Raw genomic sequence first — 17,298 nt, forward strand, 5'->3', positions numbered from 1 at the left:
CCAACACGCACAGATCATGCCGCCGGGGGCTTGTGGGAGTTCAACACCCAGCGGCTTCTGAGTGCAGCAGCAGATTTAATTTGATCCCTCGGAGATGTCTGTGTCCGACACAACCTCTGTGTCAGGAGTCCCATCTGTTTGTTCTGCGTCGGCCATATTTGGTTTACATCATGTGTAGCGTGGGAAACTCTACCCAAACTAGAAGAGCAAATGTGCTCAGCTCTGAGTAAACAGTCCGCCGTAGTCCTGCGAAGTATTGTGACTAGACGAAAATTCAATCTGCTGAAAAACCCCAATGATGATCCAGTAACTGATGGTGATTCTTGCCTGTTAAAAATTCTTTAACAAAAAGTGTGAAATTAATATGAAATTGATTTATGCCGTCATACATTTTGCACCAGTAGCTCGTCATGTTTGCACCTGTGGGATGACAGTTTAAATCATTTGTTCAATATGGATTCACTTCTTCTAAAGAGTGGCTTCAGAGACAAAACCCTGTCTCCAAGGAAATGTTTAACTCAGATTAATGTGCCTATTTTTCTCTCGGACATATTGGAAAGCTGCCATAACCGTATCTGTCTCAGCACCCCTTCATTTTTCACCTTGGCCTCATGAAGTATTCCCATGTTGTTGAGTGTTTAAGATACATACTTCACAGCTGCTGAAGATATAGTCACAGTTCTGGAGCTGGGTTACTTGTACGCTTTTTTATGAGCCACTTGTTAGAAGATTTGATGGACACATTCTCATGGAGGCACCTGAAAGGAATGGGACGGGATATATTTGCGTACTCACACCCTTGTTTAGATTTGGAAGCTTGACCCATGCCACGTCTAAATTGGGTGTAACATGTACTGAAAAAAAGGGATGAAATAGTGAAAGCCTTTATTTCACTACCATAAGCCACTAAAAATGGGTTGGTATTTGTTCCTTTCAAAAACTGCCCTATAGGAGTTCCACTTTGTCTGAATCAGAAATATGCACTTTAATATTTGTTGAATATACTAAAGGGTGGCCAAGCAGCCACTTCCAAACACGCTCCTTCTTGCCTAGCTGACAGTTTTTAGTCACATACATGAGGTGATGCTAAAAGGCAGACCGACAGATAAAATTTGGCAAAACATGACCCCTCACCCAGAGGATATAAATCACATTAGACATTAGAAACAGCTACAATCCTCCCTCTCCTCAATAGTTTCCTCCTGTCTGTTTAGCATTGAATAACATTTTGTGTGTGTGTGTGTGTATCGTGCTTGAAAAGACAGAGGCTCAAGTTCAGCTCTCGTGACAGGTTCAGCTGTTTCTTCACATTACGGGGCATCACTGGCAACACACACACAAACACATAGTTTTGATCTTCTAGATCCATGACGACTCTCACTGATGAGTGCGTGTTATAAACGAAAATCTGGACCCGATCCCTCTGGCTTACCCAATCTTAAATTTGGGTTGTCTCGCCTGGATTCTAATTTTTTTGACTTGCAACTTTTTCCTTTTCTAGTTTCTCCACTTTTTACATTTTCAGTCAGTGATCCCTCTTGAGATGTGTAAAACAAAAATGTTGGCTCAGAACAACCTCCAACATGAGGAGTGGACCAAAACCAAGCTAGGAAATAGTTGTTTTCTTATCTTCTGTATTTAATGTCTCATTCAGAATGAGGTTTGCATTTGTTAATGAAGCATGGCAGTGTTCATTTCAGACGATGACACTGTATTTGTGTTTTCTCTCCAGTGAGGAGGACATGGAGAACAAGGCCATGTATCTGAGCACATATGAGGAGAGAGAGAACGGCTCCTTGTATGAAGACCCCTACGAGGGACGCAACCTGTCCAAACTCAACCTGTGTGACGAAGGTAAGGACGAGGGTCCAGACTTGAACTGTTTTATAGTAGGAATCTCTAAATACAGAGGTTGAGGTTGAAGGTGAATGAATGTTCACTTGCACTCAAAGTACAGATCCTGTCCAGTGTCCTCATGTCCTGGTGAACTGAGCACATGATAGGTGATGTTCTCTCATGACAGAGAGCTTGAGGTAACTTTTAAAAAAATAAAAGAATAAGGTGAGAAAAAAGGAGACAAACGACCTAATAATGTGGACCTGTATCCATTGACAGCTCTTTCCGTGCTGACAGCGCCTAGGACCTCAGTTTAAGAGCGTTTCTCGTCGGTGCTTATTGTTGCTAGGTTACAAAATTGAACTTGTGCTTCCCTCAGTAGTGGCGCAAGTTCTGTTTTATTTCAATAAAATATCACCAAGAATACATGAAAAATAATGTGAATGAATCTGTCCTGACATTAGCAGCAATTCTACATCTGACAAAAACAAGTCAGATTAGTTATCAGAAGTCCCGCCCCTTCTTGATTTTAATCAGTCAGTGAGGGAGAAGGGACATCGACGAGCGCGGCTGTTCCCAAAAAATGAACTTTTGTCACCTAACTTCCCTCTGAGCGCAGAGACCAAAAACAGCTGATGCTTCAACGCTGAACTGCTTTGGTTTTTTATTAATAATAAACGCTGAGAGTGCAAAGTGGACACAGGCCCTTATACACCGGAGTAAGTACAAAAAATAAGGACTACAAATTGTGACCTTGTTGCATCGCAGCAGAAAAGGAATCCCTTCAAGGTTTGATTGATTTTTGAATAATTTGAAACGATTGAAAAGGAGTATCCGACTAATATGTCGAAGAAATTGAGCAGAAGGAGAAGAAATGGAAAGAAAGGGGATTTCCACAGAATCATTAATTCATATAAACAAAGACGCCCACACACACACACTAATAACCAACACAGACTCACAGAGTTGGCGAGCACACACACACAAGTAGAGGCAATGCTGTCACCGCTTGGCTTTCACGCGCCTCTCGCTATGGTCATCTATGAAAGCCAGGAATGTCCAGGAGCAACATCTGTTCAAGTATGTGTTCCTCTGTGTGTGTACGTGTGTGTGTGTGTGTGTGTGTGTGTGTGTGTGTGTGTGTGTGTACGTATGTGTGTGAATACAGGTGCAGCTGCAATGAATCCAGAGTTGACCCTTTGGTGTTCTCAGGTTTCGATCGAGAGCTCTGCGAGCTCGGTGGGAAAGTATTAACTGGAGAATTTGTTGACATTTTAATGGAAAGTGGACAATGGACGCACACATCAGAACGACCGGTCCACGTCCAACTTTTCTAATCCGGGAACATTTTCACACCTCGTTCAATTAGCAGAGAATATTCCCCCGAACATGGCACCGTTTTATTTCTTCAGGGTGCAGTAGAAGAGAGCAAAACAAAGCTCTCAGGAAAACGTTTAGAAGAGTGTGATCCAAACGTGATTCACACAGTCAGATCCTGCGTTTATAATGAGTTAACACACTATGAATTGTGGGTAAAGAACAGGAAGGGAAAAAACAAGGTTTATGAGGTAAAATGTTGTAAATTCTGGCAGTAATGTTGCAATTCTTTTTTTATCAAACCTCTCCGTCCAAATCTCGCCTCATTTTAACAGCACATTACAATTAATTTGACAATGACATGTTAATGTTTAAATACACACACCTAGCTTCACACGTTTAAAGCATATGTGTTTGTTTGGGAAAGCAGCTTTCCTCACAGTGTCAACATGACCTGTGAATTACAGCCGGTGCTGGTTTTCTTTATAGAATCTGAAGGAAAAAGGAACAATGCCCTATACGTGTTAATCACGCACTTTATCAAAGCCAGCCAAATGCACAGGCAGTGCCAGAAACTGACTCATTATGGCAATAAACAGACTTAGAATATGTGCTATGTGGGGTATTTTAACAAGAGGAGGAACAGATGATTCATGTTTATGTAAGTCCCAAACTTTGAATCACTGACCTCACTGTCTCCGTAAAGATTGTATGAAATGTTCCCAACATAAAGCTACACATATTACAAGAATCCTGTTTGCTTTTTTGTATTTATTAACAGCATTAATAAACAAGACACAAAGTTTTTTTAAAGCACAATTTAATATTACACTCAGAAAACATTGAGACTGAAGACAAAGTTTGTTTTTTGTGGACAGAGAAAAATGTATTAGTTCTGCAAAAATGGCAAATATTTCTCCAAGCATCTTAAAGTGCTCATTTGTATCTGTTTTATTGTTGTACAACAGATACTTCTAGATCTAGACCTCTTAAAGGCTTTATATGTGATTTTTCACACTCAAATGTAATGAAGTATATCCTCTGAAAATAACTCTGTGAGTCATGACTGTCTACAATGGGTGTAACACCCGAGTCCCACTGTCTGTGATGTTTTCAGAGTTTTCAGAGTCCTATCTTTGTTATAGTTGCGGTCGATTATTGAACATGGAAAACATGTTTTTTTCACTTTCTCTCCAAAAATAAGAAGAGGAGATGAACGCTGCTTTCATGTCTGTGCATGGAGCCTGGAGGTAGAACTAGAGGCGATTAGCCTAGCTTTGCAAAAACACACATCCTGTCTGTTTCAAGTCGAAAACATGTCGTGCTTATAACGACTCGGTGTTTGTTTAATTCAAGTAAACACTGTTATATGAGCTTTGTCGTTACAGAGGAAGTTTTGATCCGTTTCTTGGCGAAAATGTCCCCGCGCCATGTGATTATGCTAAGCTAATGAGCTCCATGTTTAAGCTCTGCACTTAAGGAATTATCATGAAAGAACTTGAATGAATCTTCTCAATGAATCCAACACTTGGAGCGCTATCAAATATAAAATAATGAACTGTTTAAATCTGAAACACTTTGCATGTGTGTGTTGGCCTAAGACAGAGGAGACAGAGTTAAGATGTGATAATTTCCCACTTAAGCTCCAGCCAGTTGATTTTATTGCCCGTATTTTCTTTACGAGCGGTTTTGCATGATGTTTCCTTGTTGGGGTCTTGGATAATACGTGTGTCTTTTGTTGAGTGCATTATTAGTTTCACTGTGTCTGACCAGCTCGGTGTTAATATTCCTATACATTCCTTCTATGTGACACACATCTGAGCCAGCTGTGTTTGTCTTACACTGGACAAGTGTGTGTGTGTTCCTCTTCATAAAGGAGAAGTGTGTATGCCTGTGTGTGTACATATGTGTGTGTATTAGCAGCAACCCACTAGTCCTCACTGACAGATTGTCACGGTCAAAATGAAAGCATGATGTGTGGAGGCCACGCTGCAGAATCATTGTTTATGTTTCAGTGTCAGGCCGAAGCCGACGTCATGACTGTTCACAGGAGGATAGAGTCTCATTATAACCTAATAATGTCCCAGTGGGTACAGTATCCATCATAATGTTCATGTCATATGACCACAGGGATTGTAACTCCTTTCTCTGGATTTTAAACTGAAGGCTACATTTTGGTCTTCTGTCGTCTTCGGTCATTTTAAAGCTAACATTTTATCTTCTTGAGTCGTAATCTTCTTGGGGCGGCAGTAGCTCAGTCTGTAAGGACTTGGGTTGGGAACCAGAGGGTCGCCGGCTCAATTCCCGGTGTGGACCAAGTCAGGAAACTGGTATGGTAGCTTGAGGAGTGCCAGGTAAATGGTAAATGGACTTGAGCTTATAAACACTGCATGTCACACCCACCCTTTCACACACTGATGGTAGTGATCACCACATAGTAGAAGTAACTAATCCATTCATACACCACCACTGAAGCAGAAGGAGCAATTCAGGGTTAAGTGTCTTGCCCAAGGACACAACAGACATGTTGCTCAGCTGAGGATCAAACCCTCAACCTTCCAGTTGAGAGGCAACAACTCTACCAACTGAGCCACAGCCGCAGGTCACTTGTTCACTTGGCCTTGCTCACTGCTGATTTGCCCTGGAGCAAGGCACCATATCCCCCCTCCACCAGCTCAGGAGTGTTCTCTGTGGGTAGCACCTTCACTCTGACATCCCTCCATATGTGTGTGTTTGTAGCATGTCCGAATACCAGAGTGAAAAATGGAATATCCACTTTTAATAAAGTACTTCTTACTGATTTCTAGATTTGGAAAACATGGATACTTTAAGTTGAAAACTTTTGGGTCTGTCTCCACTTGGGCTGTAGACAACCCAAGAAAAACTTGGTTGACTCATGTTACACCAACTCATCAACCAATCGATTGATTGTTGGTGGAAAAAAAGCGTATCTCTAGATCAACCTGCTCAGTGACAGTGTTACAGTGCACCCTGGCTGGAATCTAAATAACATTCAAAGTTAACATAACAAGCTGTCAGCATAATACATTATTTTTACCTCAATATGTTGTTCTGAAAGCTGACCAGCGTGCGTATGCCTATATACAGTATGATTTACAAATACACAACTAGATGAAATATTTGGAATTTTATACAAAACAAAGAGTGTGAGAAACTGAGATGACTGATGTTGCGTGTGACTCTAAAACATCATCCATAAATCTCTTTATCCTCTTGACCTGAAGGGAATGTTCCCCCCACATCAGCTGTTTAATCCCTGACTCCTGCCGAGCTATCACACACACACACACACACACACACACACACACACACACACACACACACACACACACACACAGAGAAACTTACTATTATTCATGTCACCACTTAACACTCCTCTCAGGGTCAAACAGTTGTTCAAGAATTATTCTCTATAAAACTGACACAGTTTGTAAATGATGGAAGGGGTTTCTTTCCATGTGTGTGTCTGTGTAGGTGTGTGTGTGTGTGTGTGTGTGTGTGTGTGTGTGTGTGTGTGTGTGTGTATAGGTGTGTGTATGTATTTTTCCATCTTCCCTTGTTACACTTATGTTAAAATGAATGACTTCTATATTGTTTTTGAGCAATGTATTTGGACTGAATTCCAGTCTGCTGCTTGCCCATTTCTAATGAAACTGTGTATTCTATCAGGTAAATAACATGATTGTGTGTTTGTGGTCATTAAGGGTTGGATTTACGATCTCAGGTCGTGTTTATAAGGAATGTCTTTGTATCAATAAATGTCAGTCTTTATAGCCTTATAAATCCTTAGATTTATTTGTTTAACTTAAAGCACCAGCCTTTGCTAACATAGACTCCAAATGTTGAAAACAAGACTTCTGCTGTTTTCAAACGCTGTGACCTCCCTTTGACCTTCAGCTATGAGCAAGCTCACGGGGGAAAATGGTCAAACAAATCTTCAAACATTCAAAAGCACCATGATAACTCTAAAAGACAAATTCATGTCAATGCTTAAGTCGTAAGACAACATTCAACATGCTAAATAATACATGTGTCAGACTCATGTTGTCTTTAATGACATTTTAAGTCTCGTCTGGCTCCTCAGGTTCTGCCAGGCGTCGCAGGAAGCAGGAACAGTGCTGCAGTCATCTCAACTCCCTCTCAGCCATCAAGTACGCCATCGTCTCCCTCTACATCCTGGTTCTTCTCACCATCTTCGGACTCTGCCTGGCAGGTAGGTTGTGCGTGTGTGCACTTCATGATGTTGTTATTTCTGGCACATTGAGTACAAACACGATGACTTTGTCTTCTTTTTGCTACTCACCTTTTAGGATCGTTAAATGCTTTTGTGAAATTAAAGTACAAAAATGTGTTGTTTTACCACTTAGGGGTACTTTCAGGTACCCAAAAGGGCGGCTGTGGCTCAGTGGTAAAGTCAGTTGTCTCTTAAACAGAAGGTCAAGGATTCAATCCCCAGTTCCTGCAGCCACATGTCCGATGTGTTCTTGGGCAAGACACTTAACCCCAAAAAGCTCTTGCTGCTCAGCGGCAGCATATAATAATTGGATAAGTTAATAGTGATGGTCACTTTACAGTGAATGGGTTTGAATTGTTAGTTGTGACCTGCGGTGTAAAATGGGACATTGAGTAGTCAGAAGAAAAGAGCTATACAAGCTCAAGTCCATTTATACTTCATTGTATAAAAGATGTGACGGTCCATGCAAACCACACGTAGACTCTAAACATTAATGGACAAAGCCTGAGTGATGTAATCCATCTTTTTGTTGAGGTTGCTGCTTTGAACCACCTTGTTTTTTTACGATTTTCTACCCATAATCCCCTGCAAGCATGTCTGAATTTAAATATTTTGCAACAGATGAATGAGCCTAGGGTCTAGAGAAAGGCCCATTGGACAAAGACGTACTCCTAACTGTCAACAAACGGCATGCAAAGTGCATGTTTTGTAGAGGCAACTGCAGTGAACTGTGGTATGAAGCAGCAAAGGGTTTTGTTGTAAACAGAGTTTGAAGAAACAGCGTAAAATAAGCTTCAACTGTCTTTCAGCTGATCTGCATGACTTCCCTCCTATCCTTCATTGCTCGTTTTTTTCAGCCTTATTCAAAGAAAAAATAAACATGTAACCAAAGATACTGTACAGAGTTAGAACATGTAATGTAGTTTTCAGCACCGTACACACTGACATAAAGAGCACATTGTTCGTCCATTGTTCTCAGAGCGCCGTTATGTAGATGACATCACCTTCCCTCAAGGTTGAATTGTAATGAAGGACACACACGTGCACCACAAGACCCACTTAGTTAGTCTGAAGTAACACTCTGGGATGTGGTCTGAAACCTGACCCCCCCTTTTAAACTGTCTGTTCTGGTTTAGGTTAAAGAACACACACACACACACACATAATTAAGAATACACTATATATTCAAGTATACCCTAAACTCCAGTAATGTAAAGTTCTGCTGGTGATTTTATGGACTCTATGACTTTACTTGACAATTTTACAGCCATACATGTTGAAAAGTTTCTCTTATAATGTGTCGTTGCCAAATGTAGATGTGCCATCTTTGTTCTCTGAGATTTTCCCAAACTTGAGTCGTGAAATCAGTTTTCCGAGCAGGCTGCACAATTGACCTCTGAGCTCCGTGAATCTTTGCACGTGTGACAGATTTTAACTTGACTCCCACATGTGAAAAATCTTTTTGGAAGCGTGACAAACTTGAACTATCAGCTACTGTGCATAAAAGACAAAGGACAGATAAAAAGACAGATAAAAGGCAACAAGGCGGCCTCCTTTGAGACACATGGTTCCCATTCCTTCCCCAGAGTGTGAGATTTTATTCTGCAGAGGATCATTGGGTTACAGACTTATTGTGTTTTTTTACATCAGGGCATCTCAGTGTGATGAAGGAACAACGTGGCCTTTAGTCTGATTCAGAAATTGGCATCACATTTGTTTTTATAGGAGATGTGGACCATGATAATGTTGTTTGTGTAGTCTCTGAGGGTTTAAGTTTCAGTGATCACCATCTCTGAACTGTAAATGAAGTCAGAAGCAGTTAACAGTCAGAGAAGTATAAAAGGTATGGCTTAATTTGTGATGATGTAATGCATTTAGGTTTTTGAGCTGTCTAAACAGGTTACTGTTACAGCATGTCCTTAACTCGTCCCCAGTGGTACCTCTGTGGTCATGTGTTACATCAACGTCCTCCACAAAGAAACTCCTACCCATCAGAAATATCCTGGTTTGACTTGAAATAGACTTTTATTGAACTAGCTATTGGGTACGTGTTAAACAAACTGGGTACTTATTAGTTTTGTACAAATGGTAAATATTGCCTGTGCCCATACCCTGCGTTTTATGTTGATAGACTCTAAATAAATGAAATGTTGGACCATCTAAGTCACACATTTCTTTGCCCTTATTGGCTGTAAGCTTTGTCTACGATCACTGGAAATCAAAAAAATGATCATAGAGGTTCCATACCTTGTCATATTTGAACTAGCTACATGTGGCCAGGCTATATTTTGTCAGCAATAGATTGAAGAAGTAGATGTTGGTTCATGCGTGTTAGGAGTACAATTATGACATACTAGCACTGTCTAATGATACAATCAGTTAACACATGTCATCTCAAAATAGTCTCACCCAACAATAATTTGGAGTCTAGGGAAAAAAAGGTCAAGCACTTTTTTACACTCCTAAGTATTTCCTGACAATGTCCAAGATAGTTGCATCTCTGAACACTAGTGGTCTAATCTTTGCACCCTGACTTCATGTGGACTTCAGCCTCATGGTAAAAGACACATGGTAAAATGTCCATATGAAGTTGGGGTGGGAAGATGTGTGAATGCAGCAGGTGATAGTCAGGAAAATTCACGGTGAGTAAACACGTCAATCACATTCAGCAGAGTTCTTCTGCTTTCCATTGTGTCTGTTTTTCATGGTATGTAAGTTGGAGTTGTTACCAAAGGCAGTATTTAAAATAAAGGTGTTTCCCACAGTGAAGTAACCATGTGAAAGACAGTTCTTGAAAATATTTAGGGCATAAATCTTTTGAATTTTTGTAGAAAATGTCAGGAGTTCAGCAAGTGTGAAAGAGGTTTAAGGGCCTGCAGGACTCGGTGAACACAAGAGTTTTGTAAAGTTCAGAACTTGCAAAAAGCTCCATCTTTGACCTTAAACCGCTCAAAGAGCTGTGCCCTGATCAAGGGCAGTCACTGGTGCATTATGTAATAAAGGACAGAGAGAAGTCATTACCACCAAAACATTTCCCCAGCTGTCAAAAAAAAGTGGAAACCACCCAGTCCAAAAACCCAGTTCAATACCTTCCAAAGCTGGAGTTGTAGGCACAAACAGTGTGTCGTCCAAACACCAAATGTTGTAGTGATTGGAACAAAATAGTTGAAACTGTAATGTGGAAATGTGGGTCTGTGAGTTTTGGAAATTAGCATTAGCTGTTGTGATTTTGTGTCACTCGCCCAGTGACACAGTGCCGTAATATATTCCATCATCTTCAGAGCTCACACTGCTGCAGTCCGTCCTCTGCATTCTGGTTCATTTGGGAAAAAAAACCCCTGGCCTAATGCCGCGGTAGCCTCATGGCCAATTCACTCCTGTGTGTGTGTGTGTGTGTGAGTGAGTGTAAATGAGAAAGCTTTGGAGGTGTGTCAGACTTTATGGCTATTGCCTTCCATGAACCCTGCTGCGGCCTCCTTGTAAATGTCAACTCTATTATTAGAGGAGGGGAGGACAAAGAGAGGCTGATAGAGACGGAGGGAGAGAGGACGAGAGAAGCAGAGAAATAAAGGAAGATAGAGTTAGAAAGACAAGTGACAGACCCAGGAACAGGTTTTATGAAGCTGTCTGGCTTCAGACCCAGTTGGATCCTGCAGGAATCAGAGCGCTCAGTAATCCTAATTTCATTTCAAGACCTCCCCTCCCCTGAGCTGCCCACTCATGCCGTAACCGCAGGGCCGATGCCATTAAATGGTCCAACTGTGTGTTTATTCCCAGGCTCAGGGAGATGTAGTTTGGACTTATAGGTATCTGGATTATTTAAGACTTTTAGATGAGGTTGTTTTTTGAAAAAGCAATCAAACTGGGCTTTTCAACCGGCTTTAAATGCCGACCATCCAAAAGTTTCTCCACTTCAGCTGCACGGGGAGGCCCCTTCGCTGAACGCACAAACACGCTCAATACAGCTGCCAGTTTTCCACAGATCATCATTTGCTTTTTTGTTTGAAATCTCACTTGACTTTGACTTTTCCTTTTTTTTTTTTTGTCTTGAATCTTAACTGGCCTTTCTTTGGCTTTCTCCCAACTCCATGGCTCGTCCAGCGTGTTCCATGCATTCAAACACATCCACATTTCTCTGCTATAGACGGATCATCTGTGATTAGAAACATCTGCATTCTTGGCATGATAAGTAAAATATAGCATTTTCTGTGTCAGCGCTTCTGATCCTAAATCAGAAGAGTTGGACGAGTGAGGAGGGGAGAGTGATGAACACAATCAGAGCAGAATCATGAAACTTAAATGATAGGATGAAAAGCGCCAGATAAGTCCTGCTCTATTTATCATGACATTCAGTGCAGCTTTATCAGTCCACATTGGACTCCTGGCGGAACTGTTCAGGAGACTAGAGATGGTCGTCTAAGCCCGCTGAGATGTACATGAGCCAGAAGCCAGACTTTTATAATCTCAGAGGCGCCTGCTGGAAAACATTTTGTCTTTGTAGTCACTTGTTTTGGCCGAAGAGGAGGACCATTACTCAAGAGACATGCTTTGTCTCCTTAGCATTAAAGTGACACTAGACCCCTGTGCATGTTGGCAAGCACCATTGGTGGCATGATGTAACGTTTGAAGATTTGACTTCCCAGAAACCTTTGTGGGCTGATCCAAAGGAGAACAGTTGAACCCTAACTCCCTAATAACACCTACGACAAGATGTACCAAGCTTTCTTTTATACCTCTCATGAGCCGGAAACTTGCCAAATCTGTATAAGAAGTTATTCATTCCTGTTGATTATTTCTCTTCAAGTCGAATTAACTCTTCATCATTTTGAATGGTGGAGCTCAACAATGGATCACTTCTATAACTTATTTGTCTTGGTTGGCATCTAGTATCCAAGTAGTCCTTAATGGTTCAGTTCTGGGTTCCATTCACAATGAGTGGGAACTTTTGAGTCCCTCTGTTTGCACGGGGGGGGGGGGGTCAGTGTTACTGGTAGATAACACAAGATCCATGTGCGCTCCACGCCATCCGCCCAAGCTCTCTGGAGGAGATTGCCTCCTCTCTAGTCAATGCCTATATTCACACTGCACAGCTGAACACAGCAGATCGACCCAGACAGGAAGTCAGGAAGGGAACACATAGATAGAGCATTCGGTCAATTTCAAAATAAAACACAATGTACAGTCTTTTAATCTATTTTTCACTTCATCAGCATTACATCAAACCAGGCACCACATTTGCATTTCATGTTTATTTGTAGAGGAACAAGTATGGAGCAAGTGAACTGTTGCCACACACTACATCATTTATAGCCTTTTTGCAATGCTCGTCCCAACAAATCTGTATTCCCATGTGATCTTGTGGACTCAAGAGTCATGGCTGGTGGTTTGCTGCGCTAGCTTACACTTCAGAAACACACCCAGTGGGTACGGTAGGGCGACATCAGATGGAGCAAAACCACAGTGGAGATGAAACGCTGCACACACTCACTGATGCTGTAGAAGTGTTGTTAGAGTGATGGTTCATCCATTGTTCAGGGTATCCTTCAATGGACAATGCTCCTTATGCGGTGGGAGAAATTCTTACTTTTATGGTTTTGACATCTAAAATGTTTTGTCCTTTACACTTTAAATGATGTGTGTCGTAAATGTTATTGACCGTTTTACCATAAAGACCGTATCTAGTTCTTTAACAGAACACAACATCTCCTCGTGGTTGTGGTTGATTAGTCATATATTTGAGAGTGAAACTTCTCCCAAGTACTCTTCTTAAGAGAAACCAGATGCAGCGTCCTTTTGAAGCTGCTGCTTGTTTCTTGTCTTCGATGTGTCAGCAGCAGATAGTGTTAACTGCTTTTTATAAAGCTGGTAAAGGATGTTTTTCTCTGAGTACATCCGAAGTTCTACAATATATCAGGTCTTGTAGATGAGATGATGTAAAAAGTTATTGAACATGTGGAGCAAAAAGAGAAGATGAGCGATATGTAATACATAAATACATACATCCCTAAACTTTTGAATCCTTGAATATGTTTTTCAAGAGGTTTTTCAAACTTTCCATTTACCATTAGAATCTTTTTTTATGCATCAGTTTACCCTGTGAGTGAAAATGTATGCTCACCAGAGTCAATAAATTCAAATTGATCATTTCACATATAAAGTTAACGGATAATAATCCATTACCTCATGACCTGTAGAGCAGTGTTTCTCAACTAGTGGGTCGGGACCCAAAATTGGGTCACGGGGCCATTTTCAGTGTGTCGCTAATGTATGCCGAGGAAAAATATTGTGTCATAAAAGTCTATGAAGCGCTTTTCCAACATGTTCTCTTTTGTTTTCGTTCTTTTGTTCTGTCACATTTTGAACTGTCTGAGATCCATGCTGCACTATTTCACATGGAACAAATCTGATTGGTTGAAAAATATCTGAAATTCGAGTCACCATTTTTCATGAAGGAGCTGGTGGTGGGTCCTGAGGCTAGACCAGTTGAGAACCACTGAATAAACCTGAAGAAAAACTCTTGTGTCTTTCAGCAGGTTCTAGATTCAATCTAAATGTGACCGTCAAAAGAACTCTAGAGTCTGAAATATTCAAGATCACAGGTTCTGATAGAACCACAATAGATGTCATATCTGTCATTTTCATTTCACTATGTTTACACAGCCTCGAAAAAAATACCATATGGGCCAAAGTTATCCTTTTTTGAAGACTTGTGTAAATCAGTGTAGTGATACAACAGAAAACTCAAAGTACTTGGTCTTTTTTGATTCTCTGATTTTTTTTTTGTAACTTTTGCTGCTTTGCTAAAGTGCTCATGATGGATAGGCCGGATCTTTGTAATATAGCAATAAGTAAGGTCTTTTTACCTGCTTTTTGTAACATAACAATGAGTAAGGTCTTTTTACCTGCTCTTTTGTAATGTTAACAGACAAAGAGTAAGGTATTTTACCTGCTTTTTGTAAAGTGTCTTGAGATAACACTTGTTATGAGTTGACGCTATACAAAATAAATTGAATTGAATTGAATTATTTCCCTTCACTTCTAAGCTTTACTATTTTGTACAAATCCTAGAAACAGATCCCTTGAAGAACCTTCCTTCCTCTGCTGTGTTTTTGGTTGCATTCTGGCCAGACCTTTCTGCAAATACCTTGTTTAACATCTGGAGCTAGTTCTCTGAACAACAGGTTGAGTAAAACACCCAACATACACATATAACAGCAAGAGATTGGCCCATATATGGTCTTGTAGACACAACTTGGAAAGGCTGCCTGTTTGTTGAGGATTTGCACAATTTGTATCTTATTATGAGCTGGATGGAGGTCATTGGCACCACCATGCAAAATGTGCAGCAACTTGTGCAATATGGTCCAAATCCATATGCTATTTATAACGTATATGTTGGTTTAGTAAGACCTGAAGCCTCTTAAAGGTATGACTGAGAACACGGGCCAGTTATGTTTACATAGTTACTCTCTTCCCCCGTGCTGCAGATCTTCAAACATGGCCGACACACTTCTCTGCATCTCGTACTGTAGGTGCAACTGAGTCATGTTTTCCAGTTGGAGCAAACATGCAGCTCTCAGGTTTGGCATGCTGGTGCTCCTTTCCTCGAGCCATTTAACTGCTGGAAAACATGATGGTGGGTTTGTTATTCTTCTTCTGGGCCGTGAAATCTTTGAGCTTGACTTTGTCTCTTTCACTGATAGCTAACAGGCACGTCACGGCCACGGGTTCTCCAGGCCCTCTGCAGTAATCCATCTGGTTGTGCATTTGTTATCATCATTAGATTTATGCTTTACAGTAAATCAAATGTTCCTGCTACAGAAGAATTCAGTTATGGCACGGATTGAAGCGGGGTATTTATTGTTTTATATTTTGACAGTGTTTTGTTCTGTTGCTGTAGTCTGACACAGTGAGACGTCCCCATTATAACAACAGGCACATAAATAAACATTGTGTTTGTGATTATATACTTCTGTTTGGAAAATCTGCAACATTTTTATTTTCTGTTGTTATCTAATCAATCACTGGTGTTTCAAGTAGGGATGTGGGTGTAAAGCAATTTAGCGGTTCAACGCTTTCCCCCACACTAGTCGCCCCCCAGAAATACTAGTTGGTTATTTTTTGGCCCTCAAAGTCCATGAAATGTTATACTCAAACTGCAATGCAGCCACCACAAGCAAGGGCTGTATAGACTGGCTGTAACTCCAATTAACCGGCCTGCTTTGAACAGATAGCATCTCAAAGGAGCAGCGCGGCTGGCAGTATTTTGATCTAGAAAATGGACAAAAAAAGAAGTAGAAGCTGGTACACCGACCGATGCAATGCGTTGCCACGTTCAGCACAGACTTGTGGGTGTTAATCGGCAAGGAGGACCTAAGCTTGGCTTTTTGTGACTTTATTGAAGAGGTAGGACAGTGGATAGAGATGGAAATCAGGGAGAGGGAGAGAGTGGGGATTGACATACAGGAAAGGAGCCACAGGTTGGATTTGAACCTGGGCCGCCCGCATTTTAGGACTATAGCCTCCATATATCGGACGCACGCATTAACCACTGCGTCACCCACAGAAAAGTCTGAATTAGTCTGAATTTAAATGTATGTTTAACCAACTGGAAAGGGAGTCACCTGGGAACACAGATATAGTTAAACATTATGTTCAGACACTGACCTTCCTGCTGTGTTTTTTAGAAGTTCACACATCCAACAGTGAAATCTCACAGCAGAGAACAATATTCAACATCAACTTCAGCCTTTAAGCTATCCAAACATCATCTGTGAGATTTACTCTAATATTTGAAAAGCACAAACAAGGATAAAGTGTCAAAGTTTATCTACTTGAACCAGTGACAACAATAATTAGAAACAGAAAATGGGCTTGTTGGAATCATTACGTGACTGTAATGTTAGCCTTCATAACCCCTCACTTTTCACAGGCTTTGCTTTGGCTTTGCTTTGCACAGATTGCTATCAAAGAAAAACTACTTTTCCAGCATGTTATTGTTATCGTCAGCAGGCAGCCCTGTACTCAACAAGAATTTACTGTTTGTTCTGTATTACGTCTTCAATTCATGATGCAGCAGTTTTAAATGCAGGAGTTATTGTTAACAAGCTTTTTTTTTTTAAAACACTTTTTGGGGAGTTATGTTTTGACAGTTATGTAAAATGTTATTCCCCAGTTCAAGAACGAAAGCCAAGGTATAGTTTTTATTTAATACATTATGTTTCAGTTAGCAAGCTGTTAAAGTCCCACTCATAGCCGATAAATACAGAAACTCCAGACATGGCTGCACACTTAACTAAACTCTAGCCTAAACCTCAGTTACATGATTTGGATCAAAGTTTAACTTCAGTCTTTCCACAATTTTTGCCAATTCTGTACATTTTTAATTTCCAACCTACAAGATATCATGTCTGAGGATGGCCGACTTATTGAAGAACTTAAACTCTTAGATCTGTGGGTCACAGCTGAGGCAAATACATTAACATACCATACTTTATAGAAAAACAAAGAGCGCTTATATTGACCTTGACCCCAACCTCTTAATTGTGTTAGCCGTTTAGAGAAGCAAACACACTTTGACTACATGTTAAAGATAAAAAAAAAACCTGTCCTGAATGTAGACCATATGTCTGAACCTTCAAGGGGTGAATCGGACACCACAAAGTGCCACTCCATGTGACTTTAAAGAGAAACTTTAAAGGTCTTAAAGATCACCTCTGTGAAAACAATCATCATGTTGACTGCTGAAGATGAGGTGGTTCTGATCTCAGTCTGTTTTTTGTTCAACCCCGGTGTGAAATTCCTTTCCTAAACATATAAATCGCCTGTAGAAGGAGAAATAAGACACAGATAGCGTGCCAAAAAAGACAAATGTGTGTGTTCAAACACAC

At 40.7% G+C, this 17,298-nt stretch overlaps 2 protein-coding genes across 2 annotated transcripts in view; one reads left to right on the forward strand and one right to left on the reverse strand.

The window, feature by feature from the left end:
* Positions 1-17,135, reverse strand: part of c15h1orf131 (chromosome 15 C1orf131 homolog) — a 282,944-nt gene extending 265,809 nt beyond the window's left edge. The window contains exon 1 of the mRNA XM_065963702.1: positions 17,125-17,135. The gene's annotated coding sequence lies outside the window, so the exon portion shown is untranslated. The remainder of the gene's footprint in view (positions 1-17,124) is intronic.
* The window catches only part of scara5 (scavenger receptor class A, member 5 (putative)), a 79,261-nt gene that overhangs the window by 5,539 nt on the left and 56,424 nt on the right, over positions 1-17,298 (forward strand). Inside the window, exons 2-3 of the mRNA XM_020639898.3 lie at positions 1,733-1,854; positions 7,259-7,387. Coding sequence (XP_020495554.1) covers positions 1,743-1,854; positions 7,259-7,387 — 241 coding nt within the window. The 5' untranslated portion in view covers positions 1,733-1,742. The remainder of the gene's footprint in view (positions 1-1,732; positions 1,855-7,258; positions 7,388-17,298) is intronic.

This window comes from Labrus bergylta, chromosome 15, assembly GCF_963930695.1.
Source record: "Labrus bergylta chromosome 15, fLabBer1.1, whole genome shotgun sequence".
In the NCBI taxonomy this organism is placed as follows: Eukaryota; Metazoa; Chordata; class Actinopteri; order Labriformes; family Labridae; genus Labrus; species Labrus bergylta.